We start from the raw sequence: 16,440 nt of genomic DNA on the forward strand, positions 1-16,440 counted from the left end.
AAGGGGCTGTCCCCATCTTGCATTCCCACCAGCAGCAAGAGATTTCCTGGTTCTCCCCATTCCAGCCAGCAACTGGTATTGTCTGGTTTGTAGATTGTAGTCATTCTAGTAAGTGTGTAGCAATGTAGTTCATTGTTATTTTGCCTTGTATTTCCCTAATGACAAATGATATTGAGCAACTTTTTTATGTACTTATTTGCCATCTTTATATCTCCTTTGGTGAGATGTGTACAGAACTTTTGCTATTTTTAAGTTGGATTGTTTGTTATCTTATTTTGAACTTTGAGTTAAGGATTTATTCTGGATTTAAGTCCTTTATCAGATATGTGAGTTGCAAATTCTCCCAGTCTGTGTCTTGTTTTTTTTTTTTATCTTTTTTAAAGTTTATTTTTATTTATTTATGCATAAAGAACTGGGGGTAAGAGAGGATTCACCAGAGACAGAATGGGAAGAAGAACAGGCAGATCTACTGAAATACACTGCTAAGGGGAGCAGCAGGCGAGACAGGAGAGGTCTGTTGTGCCATGTGGGTCAGCTCCCTGGCGGGGGATTGAACTCAGGTCACAGTGGCTGGCGAAAGGCACTGAGACTTTAACACCTGCACCACCAGGGAGGCCCCTGTGGCTTGTTTTTAAAATCCATGCTCCTAATCATGTATTTTGTGGAACAAATACTCTGAATTTTGATAAAATTCATCAATTTTTTTTCATTGCCAAACCCTAGGTCCTACAGGCTTTCTCTTAAGTTTCCTTCAAGAAGTTTTATGATTTCATATTTTATGTGATCTAAGTCTCTGATCTATTTTGAGTCAATTTTTGTGTGATGTTGAAAGAGGAAGTTAGGAAGTGGCTATAAGCAGTCAGTTAGGAACAGGGTCCTAAGCCCCCGAGTCCACTTTTCAGCCTCATTGTGAAGCACTCAGTTGGAACTTGGAGAGTGTCCTCCCTGCCTCTCCCCCAAGCCCAGGTGCTCAGGTCCATTTATCAGTCTCATTGGAAAATAATCCTGGACCAGGAGAGTGTCTCCCTACCCCAACCCAGCAAAGAGTGAAATATTCAGAACACCAACACAATAACACAGTGCTGAAGCAATGAGCAAAAGCTAGCTTCAGGCAGGTAGGCCAGGTAACATGGGCAAACTCTCCTAGGTAGTCTAGGAGACCCCACAACCTCAGTGAACTTGAAGACCCCATGGGACCAGCCAATCAGCAAGACAAAAAAAGGCAGAGGCACATGATGACCACACCCCGCCTCTTTGCCCTCTATACCCACACGAGCACCTACTTGTCACCACCTCACTGGGTACTCACTTGGGATCCCTTTCCACTTGGCAAGCTTCCCTAGCCTTCCTCTTATCTATCAGTAAATCTCTTGCTTTTCTATAACTGGTCTCAACATTGAATTCTTTCCTCACCAAAGATAAGAACTGAGAAAGAGCCTGCTTGGAGTCCTCAGACTCCGGGCCTGCGCCCCAAACCCCCATTCAATGTGAGACATGTGTGGAGGTTCTTCGTCTTCTTTTATTTTTCTTGCAAGTAGATGTCCAATCGTTATAGTACCATTGGTTGGAAAGTCTATTCTTTCTCCATCTCGTACCTTTGTAGCAAATCAGTGGATTTTATCGACATGGGTCTGTTCCTAGGTTCTCTAGTCTGTTTCGTTAATCGGCATGTCTATTTTTTGTCATAACCACATTGTCTTATTATTGTGGCTTTATGGCGCAGTATGCTGCTAGGGCGTATCTTTGAATTCACGTAGTGTTAGTGGTTTTTTTTTCTTTTTTTTTTTTTTTAACATTAGTGTTTTTAAGGACCAGAGACTCACTAAAGTGAGCACAAGAAGAAAAGGAGGAGGAGGGCCTCCCTGGGGGTGCAAGGGGTTAAGACGCAACCTATGAAGCTGTCCATAGCCACTGAAGCACGAGTTTGATCCCCGGCCAGGGGGCAACCCATATGGCGCAGCAAATCTCTCCTGACTGCCCTGCTGCTCTCCTCAGCAGTGCATTTCAGTCAGTCTGCCTGTTCTGTTCCCTGCTCTGACTCTGGTGACTTCTCTCACCCTCCACACCTCTGGCCTGTACCCCAGTTCTTGTATGCATAAATAAATAAATCTTTAAAAAAAAAGAAGAAAAGGAGGTAGGATTAGAAAAGGGGCCAGGGATTTCTCAAACACTTGCAGGGCCATCAGGTCACCCCCTCTCCCTAGTGAGACTGGCATTAGTGGGGACAGCTGATCCTCTTGGGGGTTGCTCAGGGGGCCTTGGGGCCCAGCATCCAGTGGTCCTCTCTGGTGCTCCACTCTTCACTCTCTGAGGGAGTCTCAATCTTCCTTCAATACTGACCTCCAACAAACACCACATGCTTGTGGTTTGGGCTAGGGCATGGCTGTATTCTATTTTTAAATCTGAGTTACTTGCCAACATTTGAAATTTGACCAATTCCACACCGAAGCTTCGAGTTCTGAATTCTCCTGGAGAATGGGATCATGTGGGGCTGAATCTCATGAAACAACAGTTGGTCAGAACTGAGGAGCAGTAACCCCCTTAGATGGGCTGAATCTCCAGTCTGCCAGCTCCTCCTGCCCTCTTTGCTTATTAATATAGAGATCTGGCCCGGTAGATCTCTAGGTGCAACCTCTCATTTTAAAATTCAGGGTCTTACCTGAGAAAGATCCAAACAACCCAGCCCATGGAGACATCCACCCCATGGTCATTGGGTGGTGTGGACTGGGGCAATCAGGTCTCTGGTTGCAGGGGTGTAACTGGCCAAGGGCCCAGCTTCTATGCTCTGAAACTTTTCACTAAGACTTTCCAGCCTACAGGAGGGCAATTACAGGGATACCAAATCAGGCCCTTTCCTGGGATACATAAAACTCCTTTGATGACTTGAAGGCTCCTCAGTGGCCTTGCTAAACTTTGTTAGAACTTCATTGCAGTCGTAGATGCTTCCACCCAAACTCCTTCCTTCCTTGCCTCTTTGCTGCATTTGGAGTCAGGCCTATGCTGTGGGAAAAAGCTCTCCGGCCTCTTCTCAATCCTCCTCCATTTGCCCTCACAGGTATCTCCCCTTGTAAATTTCGGATGGGCTTAGCATGTCTTGGCATCTGCTTCTCAGAGGGTCAGGACTAACACAGGGGCTGGGTAGGCACTCAGCAGGTTGAGAGAAACAGATTCTTGGAGAGGTCTGCTGCGCCATGTGGGTAGCTCCCTGGCCCGCTGGGGTTTGAACTCATGCTGCAGAGGCTGCAGTTAGCTTCACAGGGTAGCTTCACCACCAGGGAGGCCCCATCCAAGATTTTTGAATCCAAGTCTTGTGGACAGCACTCCTGCCTCTCTTACTCATCTCTTCTCCCTCGCTGGAGGGCCTGGCGTGTGGAAGGATGGGGTCAATAAGTATTTTCTGAAATTTAACTTTGCTTTATCGAAGGTGTTTTGCTGATGTTCACCTGAATATGTGATTATAATTTGAAGGCGTTTACATAGATGGGGAAAATATCTATTGGTTTTTATATTTGCAATCACCTTTATTCTTCAAGATAACTCTGGGGCAGGTATTGTTCTAAGCCCTGTTGTACAGGTGAATGAGGTTCAGAAATTGCCTAAGACTTTACAGCAGGCAAGTTGGGCAGAGCTGGTGTGTCTGGGTTGAAAGTCCAAGTCCTTTTCACTGCCACTTTCGGCATTCTTTATTGAAGAGGAAGTCTTCTGAAATAAGCTGGTCTGCTTTTTGCTCTTCAAACACATCTCTTGCATTCAATGGGAGGTCATGCAGCAAAGGCCAACAACATCCAGACTCCAGGTCTTAGTAGGGAGCAGCAGCAAATGTTAATTGACTGCTTACCAAATCCCTGCCCTGGTGGAACTGACATTCTAGTGTGGAGAGATGATACTTACCATGGAAACAGGTCACACTGACCATTGCAAAGAGTGATAAGTGCTATGAAGACAATTTGAAAAGTGAGGTACTGGCTGATGCTCGGAGGAGAGGGGAGGGATTTCCATGGTCAGAATATCAGGAGAACGTCCTCATTGAACTGAGTTTGAACTTGTGCATACGAATTGACCATGCAAAGATCTGGGAGAGTTATCATAGGCAGAAGGATTGGCCAGTGCAAAGATCTGAGGCAGGATGCGATCTAGAGTGTCCAAAGCGAAACTGTTTCAATTGGCATAAGTGGCAGGGGGCTTGCAAGGATGTGGGAAAAGTGCATCAGATAATGCAGAATTATAGAAAGGCATCTGGATTTTATTCTAGTTGCAATGGAAAGTCTCAGAAGGCTCTAAAAGGGGTAATGATACAACCTTATTACTTTTTAAAAAGTGCACCCAGGCTGCTGAGCTTAGATTGGGAGTATGTGAATCAGTTGTCACTGGCTGCTAGTTGAAACCCTGATGCAAAATTACATCAGGAAATTTTCTGACCTCTTTAATTGAAAGTTCAGAGGTAATGCAGAAATTTGGATTGATTCAGCCCTGAATCAAGTGCTATGATATATCAAGGACTTAGGTTCTGCATCTATACTTTGCTGGCTACAGAGTGAATTTCACCCTTCATTTAGAAAGTGTCTGGTGGTCTTTCTAGACCTGAAAAACACAAGAGTACATGATTTGTTATTCCTGGTCAAGGTATGGATTGATTCCTTATGGAAGCACTTCTAACGAGTCCAGAAGAGCTTTCTCAGAAGTCTCCAGGAAACTGCTATTTGTGGGGAGTCATGCCCTTTCCTGAAGGAAACACAAGGAACATGCATTATGCTTACACTGGGGCTGGCAGTGGATCATCTTCCCACAGGCACAGGACCTCAGGGAGCCAGGGGTGACCCTCTGAATGAGGGATGGACAGCTACCATCCTGTCTATTACAGGGGACAAGAGTAGAAGCAGGAAGACCAGAGAAGCTACAGTTGGCTGGGGATAGAGGGATGATGGTGGTGCTAGAAAAGGTGGTCAGACAGGCAGATTCTGCCTGTTTTAGAGATGATGATATTGAATATGTAATGAGGAAAGAGAAAAATTAACATTTACATTTGCCCCATGTAGGGGCAGGATGGGCACTGTGCAGGTTATCTATGATCCGGGAGACGGGTAAAGGAGTCTTAGAGCCCTTAGTGGGTTTCTCAGGCTTTTATTGAGCTGTTACATATAGAGCAGCAACCAGGTACATGGCAGGCAGGGGTGGGGGTGGGGGTGCGCCAGGAGGCCAGAAGGCCTCCAGGCCCCAGGCAAGCCTTCACTCTGGGCTTCTCTGGCCTCTTTCTCTCCTTCTCTCTCCCGCCTCTCTCTCTCTTCTGCTTCTCTTGGTGACTATTTCTAAATACTCCTCCCATGGCCCACAGAAGTAAACAGGGCAGTTTGCAACAATCTAACAATTGCAGGTGCCCCATCAGGCAGGGCAAGCCTAATGTTGGGAAGGCAGAAAAGCCTGAAAATCATCTACCAAACCATTTACCCTACACCCCAGCTCTCCTTTCTTCTTTCTTTTATGCAAATTGCCACAGGAGCGGTAAGAGAAATATTCAAGGTGGCACACCAGGGTGTGAAAGGCCCTGGCTGGAAGTCTCTGACCATCTGCACAGCAGGGGAGGGATAGGACTCTCCCTACCCTTAGGCGAGGAGCAGAGATGGTTGTTAGCACAAGGCAGCTCATTCAGTTCCAACTGCATGCCTACTGTGTACAAAGGCTGTATGAGAAAGCAAGCACAGGAATTCTGAAAGAGAACATGCTTGGGCCAAGTACCCCTGAAAAAAATCTTGAATAATCCATACACAATATACCCACATTGACTTTGTAGAAGGAAAAACTATAATGTGGACACACATGAATACACTGGCAAAATATAATTGCATATTTTAATTCATTAAACAGCTACAGAAAGGGTTGAATTTGTTAAAATTAAACGTGCTTTGGAGGAGCTTTCCTTCAGGAGCTCCCACCACCAGATGCAGCGCTGAACGCGGGAGCAGGGTTGAACGCTGCTCTGTGGCGCTGTCCGCAGCCTCTGCAGCGCGGGTTCGATCCCCGGCCGGCCAGGGAGCTACCCACATGGCGCGTCCCGCCTCGGCCGCTGCTCCCCTCAGCAGTGCTTTCGGTCCATCTGTCTGCCTGCTCTGCTTCCCGCTCTGTCTCTGGTGAGTCCTCTCACCCTCCCGCACCTCTGGCCTGTCCCCCAGCTCCCGTTTATTTATAAAAAAAAAACCTAAAAAAAAAAAAAAAAAAAAAGACCGCGCTCCTCCGCCATGACGCTAAGACACCGCGACTCCCCGCTAGAGTGAAAGTCTCCAGCGGGGCGCCGACTCCCCGGCTCCCGCGGCGCGGCCGCCCCGGCGCGCGGCTCGCGTCACGTGAGCGCCGGCGGCGGCTGCGCGCGCTTCCCGGCGTGCCGCGCGGGGCGGGGCGAGGGGCGGGGCCCGGGGGAGGCGCGGAGGAGGCTTGGCTGCCACGGGACGCGGGGTGGGCCCGGCCTGCGGACGGGCGCCGGCAGCTCTCCCCGCGCGGCTGTCCTGCTGCTCCGACCCGCGGCGGCGGCGACGGGCGGCATGCACGTGTGAGATGCGGGCGCGGGCAGTCCGGACGCGAGCAGCGGCCGCCGCGGCAGCGGGGAAAGCGGGCGCGGCCTCCTGGGCGCGGGGCGCGCGGTGCATGAGGGCGAGCACGCGGGCGCTGGGCAGCCGCCGGCCACGCCGCCTCCATAAACACTGGTTTAGGACTCGTTCGCCCCGTTGAGGCCCCGGCACCCCCGCCATGGAGGCCCCGGCGGATCCCGGGCCCCACGCCTCGGCCGCGGCCGCCAGCGCGGCGCCCCTGCGCGCCCCGGAGGTGGCGCGGCTCCGCGAGGAGCAGGAAAAGGTAACAGGCCGCGGCCCGCGCCCCGCGCCCCGCTCGGGGTCCCCGCGGGCGCCCGCTCCCCGCCCGGCCGCGCGCCCGCTGCTCCCCCCCGGCCGGGCCCTCGGGGACACCCCGCGCGCCCCCCGACCGCGGGGGGCTGCAGCCCGGGGTGAGGGGCCCAGCGCGCACCCGACCGGGCACCTGTAGGCCGCGGGACGGGCCGGGTCGGGAGAAACTTTTGTCACGTGCTTTTGTTTTGTTGTCTTCGCGTCTGGAGCCCTTTGACCTCTCTGGAGGGGAGGGGAGGGGAGGGAAGGGGAGGGAGGGGGAGAGGGATGTGACAATTTGTTTAACTCCTGTAGCAGAGGGAGCTGCTGATGTGCACGACCGTGCGCGAGTTTTCAGTGTGCTGGGGAGGGGAGAGTTCACCTTGTTTTTCTTATACCTTGTTATACTCCACGTTGCTAAAATGTATGCTTTTTGTTGCTCTTTATCTGATTGCATTTAAAAGTTTTATGAAGTTGGTCATGATACCCTTCGTGTCCAGTTCCAGAGGCGGTGGATTCAGATGGGACAACATAGGATGCTCTCTTACTGAACTTTCACTTCAGTCATCAGATGCATGAGTTTTCATTTGCCTAATGGGATTGTAGATGAAGAAGGAGGTCTCATTTGGGAAATAGAGTATCGCCCAATGTAATGTTTTTACGTTGACTTTTATAGTGTCTCAGATCCTCACTGACTTCAGAAAATTTGAAATTCTTGAGAAAACATTTACTCAGTGTTCTCTGCCTTACTGGAGAGGGTGTCATGGTTAAATGGATTAGGAAGTTGATACCAAACTATAAATAGCCAGAGTTCACAACTTTTTATTGCATATTCTTGTCTAAAAATACTGCTGACATAGGTGTACAAATATATCCAGCTCAACTAGATGAAAGACTTTCATAGAACCCAAAAAATCCTGCTTTGCTTGGAAAGCACCTGTTTAAAGAACTCTGAGAATCTTTCCTGTTTTGTCCTAGTTCTAAATTATTTTTTGCATTGTATTAGTTTTTCCCTAACACTGCATACAGCTGTTTTAAAGTTATTTTTTTTAAGACGGAGGTTTAAAAATTTAGGTTTGGTGTGTTATAAGACATTAATGGATCTTAATTTTTTTTTTTTTGGGGGAGAAAAATAGGCAAGCCTTCATGAAACGATTTTGTTCATTTTGGCAAAACTATTATATTTTTGTTTTGGAAACTGTGAATCAGACCTCGAGAAGATGATGTTCCCATTGTCTTTATTCTGTAGAGAAATTACTGTCATGTGCTTAATACTGACTTGATGTATTTTCTCCCATTTGGCTTGTTAAAAAGAGATATACTTGGTTTTAATCTGATGTTAGGTGAGATTGAAATACAACGGATACATTTTGGGGTTCTCTGAACTGCTTTCTGGTATGATCTCCAGTTCCACTTGAAAACTGCCTTTTCAGTTATAATACAGGAATCTCAATAACTGTTATCAGTAGACATTGATTATGTTATCAAATTAGTTTTCTGTCTTGTGTTAATGATATTTTGGCACATAAAATAAGCATTTATATGTCTGTCATCGGTATGTAAAATTTTCATGTTAAAGCCTGTTAGTAAATATCTAGAATATGTTTTTTCAGCACCAGTTTCATTGGATAGGAGACCTGTAAGGCCACAGAGTATACTGGTCAGGTAGCTACACTTTAATTATAGTTTAGCATAAGGAACATTTTTGTGAGGCACTTTATTTAGGCCTTAAAACCAGCCCAGGGCCTCCCCTGGTGGCGCAGGTGGTTGAGCACAGCGCTGTAAAGCAGTTGGCAGCCTCTGCAGCGCCGGTTCATCCCAGCGGCCTGATCCCGGCCTGCTGGCGAGGGTCCCATATGGCGAGGCAGACCTCTCCTGTCTCGCCCGCTGCTCTCTTCAGCAGTGTATTTCGTCAGTCTGCCTGTTCTGCTCCCCGCTCTGTCTCTGGTGAATCCTCTCACCCTCCCGTGCATCTGGTCTGTACCCTGGCTCTTGTATAAATAAATGTCTTTAAAAAAAAAAACAAAACAACCAAAAACCAGCCCAACTGTGGAAGTGCAAGTAGCATTGTATTCATGTAGCATGTAGTATTCCTTTATTTGAGTCGAATGAAATGTGCTTCAGGAGTTGGACTTCCCTCCCTGAGCTCTGTGAGAATGAAAACCTGAGAACAGTAGTTTGAATGGCTTTTCCCTCACTTTTCCCTATGATAGTACGTAGCTGCTAGGCTCTGGGTGCACAGGAGAGAGGATTCCTGACTCAGAGTGGATACCTTAGGTTTATGGCCATATTTTCTCTGGAGCCTTAGTTGAGAAAGGCTTCTGGGTAACATGGTTTAAATGTTCATCAGTTGTGGTTTTTTTTTTTTTTTGGATCTTTTTAAATTCTGTTAAGAACATAACAGACTTGTTGTCTTTTCCTTTCGTTTATCTTCTGTAGCATTGAGTAAAAAGGGCAAAAAATTACCCAAGGAAAAAGATCTAAATGCACAGTATCTAATATTTTAACACTGTTTTCACTGTGGCATCCATGCTGAAACTTTATTCCTTTTTGGACCAAACAAAAAGACTCCTGCAGAAAGGTTCCTTGCAGCTGTTTTTATAACAAAAACCAAAAATCCAACATTAGGGGATTAGTTAAATAAATCCTGATACATGTGAGGAGCTTTTATGCAGACATTTAAATTGTAGAACAGTAAATATAGTGTGGTTGCAGTTACACTAATAGTTAGGTTTGTAAGTGTTCAAAAACTTTAGGGCCTCCCTGAAGGCCCAAGGGGTTAAGACAGCCTGTGAGGCTGTCCTCAGCCACTGCAGCACAAGTTTGATTACCAGGCCGGCCAGGGAGGTGACCCACGTGGCACAGACCTCTCCTGACTAGCCTGCTGCTCCCCTCAGTAATGTACTTTAGTCAATCTGTCTGTTCTGTTTCCCTCTCTGTCTCTGGTGAGTCCTCTCACCCCCCACATGTCTGGCCTGTACACCAGGTCTTGTATGCTTAAATAAATAAATCTTTAAAGAAAAACTTTATATAGGAAAACATACCACGAGATGTTTTAAAAGCATAAGATCATTTATTTTACCTAAAAGTGAGTGAAGTTGGATGGGATTCTAGTTTTATCACTAAAGGTTGGTTGTTGATAAAATCTATTTTTGAAAACTGGGATGTTGTATCTTTAAATATTTTGGGGGCCTGATAACTTGGCTCTTGGTGGGTTTGAACACTGGTTAGACTGGTTTATTGCTTGTTTACTACAGAGGTGGTATAATTTATTCAAGCATCTGTGGTGATTCCCCCCCCCCCCCCCCCCCCCCGCATTGGTTTTCTTTTTTTTGCAGGGGGGGGGGGTTATTTACTACTAATTGCCTGCAAAAGATATAGGGACAAGAAGGAACTTGGATCATGTCTCTCTCTTGTTTTTTCTTTGCCTATTATTATTATTGTTTTTTCCTACTAATGGCAGTAAACTATTTGGCGGAAAATGAAAGCTATCCAGGATCTCTCTAGACTGACCTAGTCCCTAAAATTTAAGATCTGGGACTGTAATAGTGTGTTGTCTTAGGCTGTTCTAGGAAGTTGTCTTATTCAGATCTTGTTAAATCTGGTTCTATCTTAGAATTGCATTATGTTGAAATTTTGGTTTCTTGGTGATGGTAATATTTCTGTGATATTTCCTATTTACAGATACTATTTTATTTGAATTATTTGACATTTTTATTGTAAAGTGAAATCAGTGGTTTATGTGTTTTCATGGGTTTACTTGTAGGGTAATAATAACTGGAAAATTCATGAGGGCAATATTATTACTTCATTATAATTATTATTCAATGGCTAATGTATTTCTTGGAAAGCTTTTCCTGATATAGGACTGAAGGTATTTAATACATTAAGAGTAAATATCTCAAAATTTTCATAAAACAGAACAACTCAGTAACTTAATGGAGAGTTTTCATATTTTGCATAATGAATTAAACTGCACATGGTTTAAGAAATTGTTAATTGTGTACATACCCTAGCTATACAATAGCTAGGTTAGATCTTTTATCCAAGTCATACAATTTATATAATATTTACTGAGTACCTATCAATGCCAGGTACCTATCAGTGCCAATAGCAGTGAAAAAGAGAAAGTCCTTGTTTTCAAGGAGATTGTATTCAGTGATGAAGGCATGGGATAGGCACATTTAAAATGTTAGGTGGTTTGTGATAGGTAAGGCTAGGTAGAAAAAATGAGGTAAGGGAATTAGCACAGGTGTGAGGGTCCAGTGGAGGTGATGGGGGGGGGATCTGTCTGTTTTGTAAGGTGATGGGGGAGGATCTGTCTTTTACGGCTTCATTTGGGCAGAAGCCTAACACAAATGAACTTTTGACATATGTGAACGATATTCTGGAGACAAGCTTTCTAGTTAAGGTGACAGTTCAGAATGGGTCTGTACCAGATCATTGTAAGAATTTTGGTTTTTAATTTTGTGAGATGAGAAGCCATTGGAATGTAGTTTGAGAATCATACTGATCTTAAATTGTAAGCCTCCTTTTGTCATTCATGCAGAAAGGGAAGACAGGATTGGATTGTTGAGTAAATTCTGTATGTACCAGGCATTGTGATAGAGGTTTACAGATTTGGTAGAAGCTTTACTAATTCTCTTTAATTTTTCAGGTGAACCTTTTAGGTCATTTCAAGTTTTGCCCTGAATTTTCTCATGGGGTATAAGTGTTTTCATTTCTATTTCAAATGCAGCTTTTCGAGGTGTTTTAACCACTTTAAACTGCTGGCAGGAATGGGTGAGAGTTCACTTACTCCACATTCTTATCCACACTTGGACTATCTGCTCTTTTCACACTTGCTAGTTTTTCTAGTAATGACTCCTGAGGTTGATCACCTTTTGAAATGTCTATTGGTTATTTGCATTGTCCTTTTGTTAAAATACCTGCTCATCTCTTAGCCATTTTCTGTTGGGATGTTTACCATATTTTAATTGACCCAGTAATTCTACATACACTTCTGAGTGCTTTTTCAGTTTTGTTTTGTAAATTCCTTCCCTGGTCTTGACCTGAAATCTAATAGAATCCTTTATTAAAACAGAAATTCTTAATTTTAATGATAATTTCCTTTATGATTAAGTTTCTTTTGCATTTTTTAAAAAGGAAGTCTTTTTTTAGATTGCCCTCATATTATAGAACCTTTATTGTTTTACTTTTCACATTCACATCTACAATCTACTTGGAATTAATTTTTTGCATAATGAATTGAAGCCAGGTTTCATTTTCTACCACCTGTACATCCAGTTGCACCATCACCATTTATTAAGATTATCTTCTTTCTGCTGCACTGTCATCTTTGTCATAAATTTGGTGACTGTATGCGAGGGTGTGAAATACTGTGTATTTCTTCACTCTCTTCCATCGACCTCTTTGTTCAGTGCACATCTGCAGTGCCTAATAACTACAGCCTTATAAGTCACCTGTGTACCTGGTAGTGTAATTTTGTTGTGATTTCTTGTTTGCCTTATTTTATTCCTTGCAGTTCTTGTGGCTGTTTCTTTTGCTTTCTTTTTTCTTTTGTCTTTTGCATTGGATAGGTTTTCTAGTGCAAGGCTGAATAGAAATAGTGACAATGGGAATTAAGGGTAAACTTTTAAAAAGTCACCATCAAGTGTGATGTTTACTGTGTACATTTTTAATACTTTTTTTTATATCACGTTAAGGCAATTTCCTTCAGTTCTCAGTTAGCTAATAGTTCTTCTAAATGGGTATTGAATTTTAGAATATGCTTTTCCTAAGTTGAGTAATTATAGTTAATTTATTGAAGAGAGTGTATCTGCTCTTTCTAATGTTGAAGTTTTTTTTTTTTTTCATTTTTAAGAAAGACAGTTGTAAGAATAAATTTGTAATGTGAAAGATACACTTTGTTAAGTAGGTGAGTTTTCACAACTCATTACTTATAAGTTATTTTTTCTTTTGTGAGAGCAATTGGTTTTTGTTGTTCACAGTTTTTATGGTAGTCATAGGCCAAGAGAAAAACTTGGGTTGTAATCTTTGGAAGTTACCAATCAGCATTGTAATACAGTATTTAAAGAGGGCAACCATTTTCAGGTTTAGGCCTCTCCAGATTGAGTAGAAGGCGAGAGTAGTTCTAAACAGTGGTGGGAAAGGACTAAGGCAGGGCACAGGGTTGATATTTTGACCATACGTGCTTGATTTTGTATCTCATTTAATGTTTAGAGTTTGAGTTTAAAGTTCTTTTAGCTGGTATTAGTCTTGCCTTCATTTCCAGATTGATTGTCTCAGTCTTTTTAGTCTGCCCTAAGAAGTTTTTTTTTCTTAAATTACAACTGTTTATTTTGAAAAATTGTAAAACAGAAAAGTTGAAAAAATACCTTCGAATCATCAATTTTTTTGGTCCCATTTGCTTTTTCTCTCTATTCCTTTTTTGTTTTTCTTCTTGTTGAGCTATTGAAAGTAAATTGCAGACATCACATTTCTGTTACTCAAGCACATTTTACAGCAAGACCATTCTCTTATATCTTTTTCATATCCAAGAAATTGACACAGAGCAATATTATTTAACATATTCAGATTTCCTCAGGTTTTATAAAAATATCCACTTTAACTATTTTTTAAAAAGATTTATTTATGCGTGGAAGAACTGGGATGTAGGCCAGAGGTGCAGGGGGTGAGGGGATTCACCAGAGACAGAGTGGGGAGCAGAACAGGTAGATCTAATGAAATACACTGCTGAGGGGAGCAGCAGGTGAAATAGGACAGGTCTGCTGTGCCATATGTGGGTCAGCTCCCTGGCCATGGATTGAACTCAGGCAGAGGGAGGTCCTGTGATAACGCTGAAGCTTAAACCCCTATGCCATCCAGGCCCATTTAAACTATTTTTCAATCTAGGATCCAATTGAAGGTTGCATTTGCCTGTCATATTTCTTTAGAGTCTTTTAATTTAAAGCAGTCCCCGTGGTTTTTTTTTTTTTTTTTTAAGCTCGTTTTGAAGAGTTTAAGATACTTTCTATGGCATGTCCCACAATTTGGAAATGTCTGATGATTGTAATGAAGGAACAAAGTTCATTATTTTTCCCAAGAGTACTACTTAGTAGACGGTGATGACTTTATCCTGCAGCAGGAGACACTTGATGTTATTTCATCCTACTTTTGGTAATACCAACTACTTGTTTAAGGTGGTATCTGCTAGATCTCTCCACAATTAAGGTACCCTATCTTCTGTATAAGGAATACGTACTTTAAATGGTAATAATATTTATAGCTGACATTTTCTCTATTAAGAAGAGCTCCTTCTCTCCTTTAGCATCACTATAAGCTTCTGGGTTTTTTTTAATCCACTGCATTATAATTTGTTATTGTTCCTTTTGATGTTCAAATTGTTCTAAATTTTGAGGACACTCATTATTGAGAGGCAGTGGGGAAACTCTTCAAACCAGTTCCTGTAGCCTTTCAGCACATCTCATCATTCTTTAATCATTACCCTGCTCTCTGGCACAAGATGTCCCAGGCTTGCCTTGGAGTTGTCTTGCGTTAGTACTGAAATTGACTGTTCAAAGAACCCTGGTTCTTTTTTACTGAGAAATGCTTAGAAACCTGTAATGCTCATCGCTATTGGGATGTTTTTGCATCAAAGCCCATTGAAGGAAATAGATTGACCTTCAAGAAAAATGGTCATCACCATCTACCATCCAGGTGTGAAGAATTCTTTTAACTTTTTATGTTCTTAAGTAATTTTTACAAATAATTTACAGAAGTGAGAATTAAGGGATAGTGAAAAGCAATTTTATTTGATATTTGTAAGAATGTAAACATAGTCCTCTATGTTGAATGTAAACATAGTTCAAGTCCTCTTTGAATTAAATATTTTGATGCTCTGAGATCATAAGAGATTTAAGAATACTGCCTACATGTCCAGGTTCTTGTTACAAGCTACTACATGATGGAATTCTTGTTGGATGACTAACTGGGTGGGAATACCCTATTTTTGTTCTCAGAACGATATTGTTCACTTATTCTTTGTTTTTACTCATGCAAGTCAGTTATCCTTTATTCAACATCCAGTATATTCAAATCTTCATAGCTTTCTCATTTGACATGGTCCCTTCTAGGACCTAGGGAGATTCAGAGAGAAACCGTTACATAATTTGTGCTTTCAGAACTCACTTCTAGTGCTGTTTGGGTTTCTCCCTTTCTTCAAGTCTGACCTCAAGAAGCTTAAAAACTTGTAGGAGAGGGGAAATAAAAGAATTTAGAGATCTTTTATTGTAACATTCTAACTTATTGAAGTGAAAAATAATATATAAAATTTGCCACCTTAGCCATTTTTAAATGTACAGTTCAGTGGCATAATTATATTTTGTTATGCAACCATTGCCACTGTTTTCAAAACTTTTTCATCAAGCCAAACAGAAAGCTTAAATATAAACAGTAACTCCCATTTTCCCCTCCCTGAGCCTGTGGTAACCTCTAATCTACTTTCTGCCTAGATGAATTTTCCGATTCTAGGTATAAAGAAACATTGTGTTTGTCCTTTCATGACTGGCTTATTAGTTCATCCATGTTGTGGCATGGATTAGAACTTCATTTCTTTGTATGACTGAGTAATAGTCTTTTATATGTAGAACACATTTACTCATTCAGTTGCTGATAATACATGGGTTATTTTTTACCTTTTTACTATGTGAGTAATGGGTCTGTGAACATTACAAGTATCTGAGATCCTGCTTTATTTTTTCTTAAGATTTATTTATTTATGCACACAAGAACTGGGGTACAGGCCAGAAGTGAGGTATGGGGGAAGTGAGAGGATTCACCAGTGCCAGAGTGGGGAACAGAAATACACCAGCAGAAATACACTGTTGGGGGAAGCAGCGGTTGAGACAGAAGAGGTCTGCTGCACCAGGTGGGCTAACCCCCTGTCCAGGGATTGACTCATCTGCAGTGGCTGCAGGTAGCTTCATAGTGCTGAGACTTAACCCCTTGTGCCAGCAGGGAGGCCCTCTGCTTTATTTTTTTTAACACAAATTTAAGATAAATTTAATAGAATAAAAGGATCATTACAGACATGACAATGTTTACCATTCTTTAAACACTGTATATGTTATTAGTATATAAAGTATAGTTTCTATCAACCCCATTTTTAGGCTCAATTTAAGAAACAGTTGTAACAGCTTATTAAAAAAAAAAAGCACTTCAGTAAGAGTTTTTGAATACTTTGAATAAATTAATTTGCCCCCCCCCCCAATCTCCATCTGAAATAAAGACCAAAAAACCAGCATGGGTAAACTCTTATATATTACCAATTTTATTAGTACACGCACAGAACTAAATTGAAAGAAAATTAATTTTATGTGAAAAATTTCCTGTGCAAAATTTACATGACTGAAAGGTAAAAATATATGTTTAGGCTTAAATTTTTTTGTTATATAAAAAAAAAAACCCTTGAAGTTTTCATTCAGTCAATGAAAATGTCATAATACTTGTAAAAGTATAACAAAAATTATATGGCACATAATTTTCTAATACAAGAACTCTGTTATCTAATGATCCAACAAAATTTCATCCA

At 42.4% G+C, this 16,440-nt stretch overlaps 1 protein-coding gene across 1 annotated transcript in view; it reads left to right on the forward strand.

Annotated features, from left to right (window-relative positions):
• The first annotated feature begins 6,680 nt into the window (after nucleotides 1–6,680).
• URI1 (URI1 prefoldin like chaperone) overlaps nucleotides 6,681–16,440 on the forward strand; it is a 64,350-nt gene continuing 54,590 nt past the window's right edge. Inside the window, exon 1 of the mRNA XM_037516346.2 lies at nucleotides 6,681–6,843. Within this exon, the coding sequence (XP_037372243.1) occupies nucleotides 6,739–6,843 (105 nt within the window). The 5' untranslated portion in view covers nucleotides 6,681–6,738. The remainder of the gene's footprint in view (nucleotides 6,844–16,440) is intronic.

Source organism: Talpa occidentalis, unplaced genomic scaffold (genome assembly GCF_014898055.3).
Source record: "Talpa occidentalis isolate TD23 unplaced genomic scaffold, MPIMG_talOcc4v2.1 talOcc4.17, whole genome shotgun sequence".
Taxonomy (NCBI): Eukaryota; Metazoa; Chordata; class Mammalia; order Eulipotyphla; family Talpidae; genus Talpa; species Talpa occidentalis.